At 48.5% G+C, this 13,211-nt stretch overlaps 1 protein-coding gene across 1 annotated transcript in view; it reads right to left on the bottom strand.

The window, feature by feature from the left end:
* Positions 1–6,316, bottom strand: part of LOC128337948 (uncharacterized) — a 45,450-nt gene extending 39,134 nt beyond the window's left edge. Inside the window, exon 1 of the mRNA XM_053279710.1 lies at positions 6,063–6,316. Coding sequence (XP_053135685.1) covers positions 6,063–6,173 — 111 coding nt within the window. The 5' untranslated portion in view covers positions 6,174–6,316. The remainder of the gene's footprint in view (positions 1–6,062) is intronic.
* Positions 6,317–13,211: the final 6,895 nt, after the last annotated feature.

Genomic DNA, 13,211 nt, shown 5'->3' with positions numbered 1-13,211 from the left:
TGTCCCATTCATATGCGACCAGGGTGGGCCCTGCTTAGCTAAGGGGACAAGTCAGGCTTGCTACCACAAGACCAGCTCTCCTCCCTTAATAAATAATTAATAATTATTAATAGTGCATGACTATTAATGAATCGCAGGAGGCAGATACTCTGGCCACTGCTTTCTCTTTCTCTTGTCACGATTGGCTTAGGATCATGAAATCCCCAACCCCGAGAGGCAGTGTGGTATACTAGTTAGAAGGTTTGACCAGAACTGGGGAAGAACCATATTCAAATCCCCACAACCATGAAGCTCACTGTGTGCTTAGTTATTTACTGTTACATTCATATCCCAAACTTTCTTCAAGGAGTCCCTGTTGTATGTTTATCCTGTGTGGATAAACATACATGGTTGTGCTACTCCTCACAACAGTCCTGTGAGGTAGGCTTGACTGAGGGAGGAGAGCTGGTCTTGTGGTAGCAAGCATGAATTGTCCCCTTTGCTAAGCAGGGTAGGCCCTGGTTTGTGTTTGAATGGGAGACCACATTTGTGAGCACTGTAAGATATTCCCCTTAGGGAATGGGGCCGCTCAGGGAAGAGCAGAAAGTTCCAAGTCCCGTCCCCACTGGCAGCATCTCCAAGATAGGGCTGAGAGCGATTCCGGCCTGCAACCTTGGAGAAGCCGCTGTCAGTCTGTGCAGACAATACTGAGCTAGATGGACCAAGGGTCTGACTCAGTAGATGGCAGATTCCTACGTTCCCATGAGAGATAAGTGACTGACCCAGTGAGTTTCATGGCTGAATGTGGATTTGAACTCAGATCTCCACCGTTCTAACTCAACACTCTAACTACTACACCATGCTGTCTTGGGCCTATCACTCACTCTTTGCCTGACCTACCTCACAAGGTTATGACAAGGGTAGAGAGGGAGCTCCTCAAAAGGATTATATAAATGTAAGAATAATAGCCAATCACACCGTTTGAAAATTCCATTTTATCACTTGAAAGCCTTGATTACGAGGAAGCGGGATCTATTTTCGTGCGTGTGCATGAGCCAGACATGTGTCAGATCAATCAAAGAGCTCTTTCGCATTCTCAAACGAATGTTTAAGAATTGGTGATGGAAGGGATGAACTTCGATTAAAATTAATGTCCTTGGGGGTGGAAGTGGGGAACGAATGAATCATCTTAAGTTTAATTTAATTTTTTTTCCCCCAGCTAGTGGTGAGGGGGAGAGAAGCATGGATGAACTAGTTGTTAATGTTCAATTTGTTTGCACACAAAAAGCAGGGAGGGAGGTATGTAGAGATTTTATGGAAGAGCAACACCTAAACTGATTGCCAGGAGCCTTCCCAGACAGCAAGCTTTACTGCAGGTTTTCTGCGAGTTTGAAGTTGCCCAAAAAACCCGACGAAAAAGTGGATTTTTTTTTTAAACCCAAGATATAAATCGGGCTACACTCTAACACGCAATTAAAAAAAACCAAATTGTGTGTGAAGTACTCCCCAATAGCTCACAGGGACTTCAGGGTAAATTTGGCAGATATGTGAACGTACACCCTCCATTCCGGAGGAGGCGCGAACTAAAAGGTGGGTGTGAAAAACCTCCAGGAAAATTAGGACCAACAAGAGGAAGTCCTTTTTCACACAGCGCATCATTAATCTATGGAATTCTTTGCCACGGGATGTGGTGAGGGCCACCAGCTCTGATGACTTCCAAAGGGGCTAAGACACATTCATGGAGGACAGGTCTAACAATGGCTACTAGTCTAGTGGCTATGGGCCACCTCCAGCCTCAGAGGCATGATGATTTTGCATTTATATCCCGCTCTTCCTCCAAGGAGCCCAGAGCGGTGTACTACAGACTTGAGTTTCACTTTCACAACAACCCTGTGAAGTAGGTTACGCTGAGAGAGATAAGTGACTGGCCCAGAGTCACCCAGCTAGTATCATGGCTGAATGGGGATTTGAACTCGGGTCTCCCCGGTGCTAGCCCAGCGCTCTAACCACTACACCACGCTGGCTCTAGATACCAGTTGCAGGGGAGCAACAGCAGGAGAGCGGGCTGCATGTCCTCTCCTCTTGCCTGTGGGCTCCTCAGAAGTAATTGGCCACTGCGTGGACTAGATGGGCCTCCTTGGGCCTGATCCAGCAGGGCTGTCCTTACGTTCTGAAGCCATATTGTCCAACACACCAGACAGAAGGGGAGGGGAGTGTTGTCAAAGTGTTGTTCTGAGTAGTCAGCACGGCCAGGCATCAGCTAAGGCCCACACATAGACGTGAGGTGAGGCAGTGTCTTCAGGCAGCAGGCTCAGAAGAATGGCAGATACCATCCTGCCTTCCTGCTTACACTGCCTCTTCTCTCTCCCTGCCCTGCATTTGGTGTCCCCAAAGACCTAAGGCCAACCCCCTTAGGTCTCCCACTGATTTTAGCCCCCTCAAGATTGCTGTCCACTCACTATCCATCCAGTGGCAATGAGTAGGGTTGCCAACTGAATAACTGAAGCGATTCCTGGAAAGGGGGTAGTGGCCACCATCCCTCCTCCCGATGGCCCTTTCCCTTTGGACCCAATCCTCACCGTGAGACGGGAGTCGGTGAGTGACAACCGACCGGGCTTTTGCTGCCTTCTGCCATTTTAAGGAGGCCCACTGAGGGCCTCCCAAAAACCTGGGGCAAGCACAGCATGCTCACAGAGAACAGCTCTGAACAGATAACTAAATGGAACCTCCATGTTCCGCAGCAGCATGCCTCTGCGCACCCCCTCCTAGAGTTAGAAGCAGAAGACCATCCTCTTTGTACCCTGCTTGAGAGCTCCACAGCCTCTGGCTGCTTTGCTGTCGGAGTTGGGACACCACACAGGTTTGTCCTTCGATTTGATCCAGAAAACGGAGTCTGAGAGTTCAGCGGTGCAACAATTACTGGAACACAGTTGATCGAGCCTCTGTTCCCGCCTGCCCCCCGCTCATCTGACTCCCCCTCCCTCAGTTCTCCTAATTGCAGTAGAGTTTACTGGCTACCAGCAGCGCTTCAGCAGTTCCATGCAGAAGCACCTATCCTGTCCCTCTCTGGCTCCATCATTCACTGTACGGATTCCACTGGCATTATTTGGTTGGATGAACTGGCAAGAGACCTTAGTACGACAAGCTGCTGTGATGCCGGCTCCACTGCCAGTTGCTTTAGAGACTTAATAGCCGAAATGTCATAGACTTTATTAATCAGACTGCATTCTTTGCTAATTGAGAGACATAGTTTAGGAGTTGAAATTTCTGAATACTTCACTGAGCTTGGGAGTGATCCCACACGGCAAGCTTTCTCAGCTTGCTTCAAGAGCTGGAAATCCTGGACCCAAAAAGGCACATTCTCTTGCTTTCCCCCTTCCCCTGCTTTTTAGGGAGGCAGGTGGGAAACAAGACAACTCGTAAGAGCTGGCCCTGTGGGAGCAAGCAGGAATTGTCCCCTTTGCTAAGCAGGGTCTGCCCTGGTTTGCATTTGAATAGGAGACTACATATGTGAGCACTGCCAGATATTCCACTTAGGCGATGGGGCTGCTCTTTATGCATGCTTGCATAAAGAAGGTTCCAAGTTCCCTCCCTGGCATCTCCAGACAGGGCTGAGAGGGACTCCTGCCTGCAACCATGGAGAAGCTGCTGCCAGTCTGTGTAGACAATACTGAGCTAGATGGAGCAATGGTCTGACTCAGTATATGGCAGCTGCCTATGTTCCTAACTTGCCCATTAAAAAAACCTATATACATTCCAGCTATAGACAGACAGTGTATCTTTGGTTTAGAAAATGCATCGCCTGAGACCTGGATTAACTGGAAATGTCCCTGAGGTGGTAGACAGGAGCCACTTTGAAATGGGATGACACAACTCCTCTCTCTAGAAGTTGCCATTCACGGCCGCCTGTAACTTTCCACCAGCATCCTGTCCTGGGGCTGAAGTTTTCATTATTTTTATTGTTTATTTACGATCTTAGATCAAACATCAATATACACAGAATATACACAGTAAAAAGAGAAAACAATAATGGAAACAAAGTCTAAAATGTCATCAAATATATAAAATCAGGAATCTTTGACAGTAACCGATTGCTGTGCTCCAGCTTCTCTTAGTTAGGTCAATGTATAACAAAATTTAGCAACCGCCAGGGATATTGTTGGGTCCCTGTCTTCTAATAAGCATATAAGAATTGTCTCCACTGAGCGGCTTTGGAGATCTTTCAGATACGGAGATAAAAATAAATCTCTTTCATCAGTATAAAGTGGACAATGTAACAGTGAATGCGTCAATGTTTCGGGAGCAGCTCCGCAAAGGTCTTATCTGCAAGGCTTCCCAACCTTGGGAAGTTCTCGGACTACAATTCCCATAATCTCCAGGACAACAGGGACTGAAACTCAACAACATCTGGGGACCCACAGAAAATAGCCTAGAACAGTGCCTCTTTTGCGGTGGCCCCAAGGATTCTGCCATCCCTTTCCAGGTAGCTGCCCTATTGCAAATGGCTTTCTGGCAGCAATTTAAGACAGTTTCATTCCGAAGGGATTGGAGCCCTCTGCTGTCATAATAGGGATATGTGTGTGTGTTTGTTTTTTGTTTTCTCCTGCTGGCTCTCTTGTGATCCTTACTGCTGCATTTGGTTTCAGGGAGAAACTTTCCTCAGCTCTACCTGGAGATGCTGCCAAGGACTGAACCGGGAACCTTGAGCCTGCAAAGCAGATGCTCTGCACTCAGGTACAGCTACATCTTGCAGCAAACAGGAATCGAACATGTGTATCCTCAATACTAGTAAGGTTGCCACCTTTTTTTTTACTAGCTGTGCTCCTCTGCCTTTGCAGTAGTAGCCTGATAACAAGCCAGCATTAATGAGCCCCATCACTTTATGCCAGGAAAGAAAAGCGTCACCTTGTAACTTTCCACACCACATCAGATCAGCTATCCCTTCCAAATAACTATAGTATCCAACTATTGTCGCTGCCAAATTCCCACCCTGAAACATTCTGCCTTTTGTCCTTTACAACCTCTTTAAGGCTGGGAGACGCAGAGTATGAGGAACCTTGCCTGCTGGAGACAGGCAACCACACGCTTCCCCCGGAGCAGCACACCCACTTCCTTCAATTAACTCCTGCCTCGGATCAAACAGGTGGGCCAGGTTTTTTCAGCCAAGACAAGAAACCTGCACCACCTGCTTGATCCGAGGCAAAAAAAAAGCAAAAAAAAAAGCGCGCACACCACCAGCAGGCGGCGCAGTTTCCAGCTGCCTTCAACTCTCGGGGAAAAGTTGGATCCGAATGAGAAAGCCGCCCGTAGTGCCTGCAAAGTGGAGGATTCTTGGCTCAGCTTCGGCTCGGCTCCTTCTCCCTCCCCGCCAGGCTTAACCCGGCTTTCCATCGAGGACACCGATTCCAGCGCGTGTGCGAAACCCGTTTCCGAGCTGCTGGCCAGAAGCCCCGACGACTTCATTCCCAGGAGAGCGGGGCGGGGCGGGGGAAGCGGGCACAAGGGGCCGATCAGAGGGACACAGAGGCTCGCGGCGGCGGAGGGGCCCCCTCCCCAAATATCTTGACCCCCCCCCCCGCCGCCCCGCCGCCGATGATCATCTCCCCCCCTCCTCGAACTCCGACTTGAAGGGCGGGGGCGGCCGCCCGCCTCCCCCTCTCCACCCCCCTCCCCGTCTCCACATGGGCAGGATTTGCAAATCCAAGCGGCCTCCGCCTCCTCCCCGCCGAGCCCTCGGAGAGACACACAAACAGCCTGGCATGCCTGGGCAAGCCCCCTCCCCTCCCCTCCCCTCCCCTCCGGCGCCGGGGCTCGAAGGAGCGGAACTGCGCACCACGCCAGCGCGATCCCCTCGGCCCGCCGCGCTGGCGCTTGGGCGGCGGACCCCAGTGGAGACCCGCAAACCAGGGATCGGGGCGAGAGGGCTGGGGAGGGGGGGGAGGGGGACCACCCCACCGCCATCCCCGGGAAGGGGGGCTTGCCTTGCCTTCTCCCCCCCCCCCCATCTAAGCCCCCGGCACTAAGCGGGGCGCGATTCCCCACCGCCTTCGGTGACGTGCCCGCTGGGGGTTGTTGTTTTTTACCTTGCCTTCTGCCCCGCCGAAGCAGAGCGCGGCTGCCGCAGCTGTCAACAGATGGAGCCAGCCGCCGGCTCTGCTGCGGGGCGAGGGGAGAGCCCTGCTGCCGCTGCCCATCCTACTCCGCTTGCTGCGTGGCTGGTGCGTTGGGCAGACGGGAGGAGGCGGCGAGGCAGGCGCGCAGCTGCTCCCAATGCGTCCCTCGCCCAAGTCGGGTCCTCCTCCGCCCTCCTTTTGCTCTCCCTTTCCCTCTTCCTCCCTCCTCCTCCTCCTCCTCCTGCTCTCGATTTCCTCCCACCTCTTCCCCCCCCCCAGCCCATTTCTCTCTTCCTTCCCACCCCCATCGTGCATCACCTTCAGCGGGGGCGGCGGGTGATGGATGGAGAACAGGGGGCCCAGGAGGGAGAGGTGGTCCTCTTCTGTGCCTCAGTCCATCCTGGGCATGCTGGCTCCAGATTTGGGCAAGCAACCTTAGGAGGGTCCACTGGGATTTGTTTTTGGGGTGTGTGTGTGTGTGTGGGTGGGTGGGTGGGTGGGTGTCCCGACTTAACAGAAAGGGCTCTTTCCCGCTCGCCAGTCTGCACAACTTTGCCATACCAGCCACCACACCGGAAAGAGAACCTCAGAACAGGGAGGTTTTGTAAGACGGCTGATACAGCCTGCTTCTTCTACGGTGGTAATCAGCAGGGCTACAATCAGCTAACTGGTTTGACTTAGCCAATAAATCCAAGCCTTTTAAACCAACTATAAAGGTAAAGTAAAGTGTGCCGACAAGTCGATTTTGATTCCTGGACTGGAGCACAGAGCCCTGTGGTTGTCTTTGGTAGAACAGAGGAAGGGTTGACCATTGCCTCCACCTGCGCAGTATGAGATGATGCTTTTAAGGTACCCCTGGTTAACCAGGCAACCCCTTTTAAAAGCCTGCTAATTATTTTTAAGATGTGTTTCTTGAAAATGGCAGGTGACAGAAATCCTCTTGGAAGAAGCATTCCCTCCTGTGCAAGTAGGGATGCCAACATTTCATTGCCAGAATGAGGGACACAAGTTCCAGAATGAAGAACACAGGTTTGTGGGGGCCTGGGGAGGGGGGCTGGGAGGTGTATGCAATCAAGAGCCTGAGTATCATTGCCATATATGTAATTGAATTATATGCTGTTGAATAAATGAGGGACAAATGCTGTCCCTATAGGGACCAACATTTCATCCCCAAAATAAGGGACATTATGCATAATGAGGGACAGTGCAAGAGTGAAGGAGGAATACCTCTTCCAAGATGGAAGAGGCATTTCCTCCAGTGTGAGAGTGAAAGGGAGACACCTCTTCCAAAACAGAAGACTAATTTCTTCCTGTGTAAGAGTGAAGGGTACCTTAAGTGGTGCAGCAGGGAAATGCTTGACTAACAAACAGAAGGTTGCCAGTTCAAATCCCCGCTGGTAATGTGTCAGACAGTAGGGATATAGGAAGATGCTGAAAGGCATCATCTCATACTGCACGGGAGGAGGCAATGGTCAACCCCTCCTGTATTCTACCAAAGAAAACCACAGGGCTCTGTGGGCACCAGGAGTCAAAATCGACTTGACAGCACACTTTAAAAGGGGGAATACCTCTTCCAAGATGGCACCTGCTGTAACCAAGAAAAACCAAAGTGTGCTTTAAAAAACACACCTTAATTTTAATTATGCACATGTATGCAGATTTAGTTGAGGGATTACTCACTAATCAAACTCGTTTGATTACTCAGTGAATATTTCTTTAACTGGATGCCAGTCCTAGCAAGAAGCAAGTTGAGAATTTTCCTTGCTATTTATTTGCTTACTATCACAGAGTACAAGGCAAACACATACCCTTTTAGGATAGATAATGGCAAACACTGGTCTACCTTTTTAAAAAAAAGTGCTCACTAACAGCAACATCAGGGAACCCATGAAGTGGATTTATTAGAACTCTCCCCGACATCCCTGGCAATTCTGTGGGGATGAGGCTTTAGCTCAGTGGTAGAGCATCTATGACTATGACTAATATTTATATACCGCTTTTGAACAAAACTTCCCAAAGCGGTTTATATGAATGAATGCATGCAAGCATTTTTAAAAATGTTTCCGTGTCCCCAAAGAGCTCACAATCTTAAAAAGAAACATAAGATAGACACTCAGCCCTATCTTGGAGATGCCAGGGAAGGAACTTGAGACCTAGATGCTCTTCCCAGAGCAGCTCCATCCCCTAAGGGGAAGATCTTCCAGTGCTCACACTTCTAGTCTCCCATTCAAATGCAAACCAGGGTGGAGCCTGCTTAGCAAAGGGGACAAGTCATGCTTGCTACAAGACCAGCTCTCCTCCCTATACCTGTGCAAGGTGTGTCAAACCCAGGCACACAATCGGGCATGAAATGCCACCCGGCGACCTTCCCTGCTGTGTTTCCTTCGGAGGACTGTCATTCGAAAAGAATCTTCTTTTAGGCCGGCTTATCTGACAGTGGCTTTTGTGAAACCGAGTGCTTCTGCCGCCTTCCCCTTAATCTGCGCTTTGCGGGGCGAATTGAGATGCAGCCCTTCCTACGCTCGCCCCGCCGTGATCGTCAACGTTAATACATGTTAAGCCTGGAAGAATCCGCCCGGCAGGGAATTCAAAGGGAGATAGAGAGATGCTTTAAACAAAAGTCTTAATCTGACAGAAGTAAAAAGTTCTGTCTCAAGCTCCGCGTCTCGAGGATGTAAGCCTGGAGAGGGCCCCAGACAAGCAAATAATGGGATTGGTATACCCTGACAAGCACAGAGCAGGAGGAAAGCAGAGAAAGGAGACAGGTTTTAAGCCCGTGGGTCTTTTTTTAGGATCTCGCAGGCCTTGTTAGCTGGATTCCTTTCCAGGGGTCAACTGAGTACAGCCCCCCCTAATCCCTCCAAGAAACTAGCAATTCTGCTGTTGAACAAGGATTTCTAGCAGCTGCCATTGATCCAGTACATGCTGTTTGTCCCTTTGCTTAAGCTGCCGCCAAACCTCCTCAGTAATTCTCCCTCCAGCCGCTCGGCACGCGCAGTTTTGCCATTCCTAGGCGGCAGTCATAAGTCAAGGCCTTTGAAAACCACCATGGCGACAAGGTTCTGAGCGTCTTGCTTAGACATGCGGTGGGCTTTGATTATTCCCTCGTCTTGTCGGACATTCCTGGCAACCTGGAGATGGTTCTGCTGCCTTGGCGCTCTGCACATGGGGAAAAGGACTCTCCCATTTGGATAACCAGCCTGAAACACAGAGTAGCCTGTTCATGACCCTAAACAGTGCCCAGCCAAGGCAGCAGAGCTGATCGGTGGTTGTGTGTTGGCAAAGACCGAGGAGGGGAGGGTGAACATATGGGAGCTAGGATCTGGGTGGGATGGCTTTTCATCCAGCCTCCATAAAACACGGGACAGCATGTGGGTGGGCTGTGCCCAGAACCAGTTCGGAGGCCTTTTATGGGCCTCCAAACTGGTCCAAAAGACCGGTGGTTTGGCCGATTCGAAGCGTACCTCCTTGCCGCCTCAGTACATCGCAGACTGGAAGTGGCCATTGTGCATGCGCACGTTACATAGGATGCTGCCATATACTGAGTCAGACGATTGGTCCATCTAGCTCAGCATTGTCTACCCAGACTGGCAGCGGTTACAGGCAGGAGTCTCTCTCTCAATCCTGTCTGGAGATGCCAGGGAGGGAACCTTCTGCATGCAAGGATGCAGATGCTCTTCTCAGAGTGGCCCCTTCCCCTAAGGGGAATTTCTTACGGTGCACACATGTCGTCTCCCATTCAAATGCAATCCTGCTTAGCAAAGGGGACCACCAATCTTGGCATATCCTGTCCTATTTTGCTGCAGGAACTCAGAATTTGTTCCTCACTTCAAGTCTAAGTTACGGACATCAGGATCCCTATAGTGAGCCTGTGGTGCCGCGTTGTGTGTGAACCCAACCACTGGGTTTTATTTATCCCATTTGTATCTTACCCTCCCTCCAACTTTCTGAACATACTCTTAAAATCATGTAACTGGCCCTTAGCAGACTTAAGCCATTATTCGAAAGTTATGTTGTACCTGTGTTCAGATGCCTGTTCTACACAGGTACATGTGTTTGTGTGAGTGACTGCACCAGTGTTCATTTAAAAAGTGAAACTGGGTACACAGCCCCTGGAATACAAAATACAGATAGGAAGTATACTGCTGTACCTGCGTTCAACATAACATGTGAATAATTGTATCTGCCTACAGATCTCTCTACCTAACGATGCAGTGGGAAATGACTTGGCTTGCAAGCATGAGGGTGCCAGTTTGAATCCCCCTTGGTCAACAGCAATATGGGAAGATGCTGAAAGGCATCATCTCATCCTGTGCGGGAGAAGGCAATAGTAAACCCCTCCTGTATTTTACCAAAGACAATCACAGGGCTCTGTGGTCGCCAGGAGTCGACACCGACTCCACAGCACACTTTACAGATCTCTACCTGTGTATCCTGTATACAGATTGTACAAGTGTTGAACATGACGTGTGAATAGGGCTCTAGTAATATCCTCTTGTTTACATAATCGAATGCTATAACACCAGCTAACTGGATATAGTGGCACCTTTTAAATGACAGTTCTCTTATATTCAGTAGGAGGAAAGCAATCATTCCTATTTAATACCAGCACAGCATCTGTTCCAGATGTCTCCCTTATGTTTTGTTTTAAAGATTGTGAGTCTGTCTGGTACCAGGAATCCATTTTCTTATTTTTGTTATCTAAACAGCTTTGAGGGTCCTAGTCCCACACTCTAACCACTATATCACACTGGCCCCAAGCAGTACTGGAGGCATGGGGTATAACTATCTTAAATACATACATACTTAACTGGGAGAATGCATCACTGAATTCCATGTGGTTAGAAGAAAAAACCTCACAAAGACTACTTGCTTCTGGGAATATTAGCAATGCCTCCCTATCTTAATTTCAATTCCATACTTCATTCAGTTTCACCTTTGTATACACAAAGTTTTGGATACATTTATTACAAAGTGTACACTCCGGAATCAAATCATAGCTGGGCTGCTTCTTTAAGTGAAAGCAAAAGGGAACTTAAACCACAGGCAGAACACCTCAAGGAGCAGAAGTTGATCAAAAAGCAGAACAGTATCGGTTATATAGTTTAATATTATATTTTTAACCACCAGGGGGTGCAGGGGAGGCAGCTCTCTCTCCCCCCTTCCCCACCCCCTTTTCAGCCACCAATGTATCTTGGGCCACCTCTGACAGAAGTGGTTTCCTACCCTTTCCCCCATTTTCCAGTTAATCACAAATTATATTTGCCAACTGACTCATAGCTGTGTTTCTCTAGTGTGACTTGCTTGTTACTAGGACTATTAATCAAAAGTTGCTCAGAGGACGCACGAGGTTGTATGCACGAGCTGCAAACTTTGCATTGCAGCAAAAGGTGTCATCTTTGCTGGTTTGTGTTTTTCCAAATTTCCAGACATCATTTAAAGCCATATTGTTGATTTTCTGGACTGCCTTGATCCAGCTTGCATTAGTGCAGAGCTTGACGAATCCCAGGTGCCAGGGAGCCAGGGCACCTAGAAATTTAATCATAGCACCTAGGCTTGGGTATTCAGAGGTAGAGTTCTTTTTTAAAAAGTCTTTATTTGTCCCAGGCAGTTTTTGCTCTTGTATATAAATATATATATATGGAAAAAAGAAAAGCCCATTTTTACACACACACACACACACACACACACACACACACACACACACACACACACACAATTAATGAACAAGTCCAATACTTTTGTTCTCTTTCTGGCCTCTAAATTTTGGGGTTGGCTCCTGGATCCAAAGAAAAATGGTCAAGGCCTGCATTGAGTCATTACAAGGCTTTAATTTTTGTTTGTTTTGTTGTCATCTTCCAACTGCCTACCCTGAAAGAGTCCTGTAACTTCAGCAAGGATCCTCTGGAAAATATGGGTGGGCCTCTTCCTTCATTTCTGGAGCAGATGTTGAGGCGTGGGCACTGCTTGGAGGGAATTACAGAGAAGTACTTTGCTGTATGCCCTAAGCTTGGCTTAGGGTTTTTTCCCCCTTCTCCTTTTGTGAGCCCCAATTCCTTTGCCTTTGGGGTCTCCATCATGCCAAAATTGATTCCATGGACTGAGAATGGATGGACTGAAAGGACATTTGTGTTGCTAGTTGCTACAACACAGCAGGCACAGAAAATACTTACTGTGAGGCTTTGGGACATTCTTTTGAGGAGATTATATTTTTGTGTTTTGCTGCATATATTCACACCCACACATGTAACTGGTTTAAATGGTTTTCTAAATATTAGTGTCTTAAATGCATATCGTTTATATTGAGTGGCTGCTGAGCTCCCTGCTGGTTGCTAGAATGTGTACTCTGGGAGAAATAAGAGGTTACAAACCCATCTACCCTTGAGGAGACATTCTCCTTGGGTAAAAGTATCTGCTCCCTTGAGAAGGCTGGGAAAAGTTGAAGGAAAGAGAAGAAGAGGATGACCAGCAGCAAGATGGATGGACTCAATTACGACAGCAATTAATGCACCACTGAGAGACCTTAAAGGCCAAGTTGAAGACAGGTCATCCTGGAGAGAATCTATGTGGTCGCTAAGAGTCGACACCAACTTGACAGCACTCAATCAATCAAAAGTATCTGCGTACAGAAAGTAAGGGCAAATCAGCACTGAGTTGGACTGGGAGCTAGGACTGGCGTTCCTTCAAAGGCGTCCGTGTGTACACACACACACAAGTTGTAGGTGTTTTTTAAAATGTCCATGGAGTTCATTTTAGATCCTGCTCAGGTTGAATCAGGAAGGGCCCACTGCAAATGCAAGTGCGTACACACACTGCCTTGATACCTTGATACAACTCCGTATTTAAGAACCAGACTCAGCCCCTTTTGTATGGCACTGAGGATGATGCCTTACCTCGAAACGTTTGCTGTTTTGCGACATCTGTGGTTTAGCTTTTTAAACTTTTGAATTTTTTTTCAACTTTCAGTTGCATATTAAAGAAGATCATTGGGGGGGGGTTGCTTTGAAGTGTGGAAAGGCGGATCTCATCGCCCTTATACCATCTTATCCGATAAACAAATACATACAATGACAGTTAAGACTAAGTGACTTCTAGATCTTTTAAATGTTGTACCCCGCC

This window comes from Hemicordylus capensis, chromosome 15 (genome assembly GCF_027244095.1).
Source record: "Hemicordylus capensis ecotype Gifberg chromosome 15, rHemCap1.1.pri, whole genome shotgun sequence".
Lineage (NCBI taxonomy): Eukaryota > Metazoa > Chordata > Lepidosauria > Squamata > Cordylidae > Hemicordylus > Hemicordylus capensis.
Note: the sequence above shows the minus strand (reverse complement) of the source record. Positions and strands in the feature narration are given on the sequence as shown.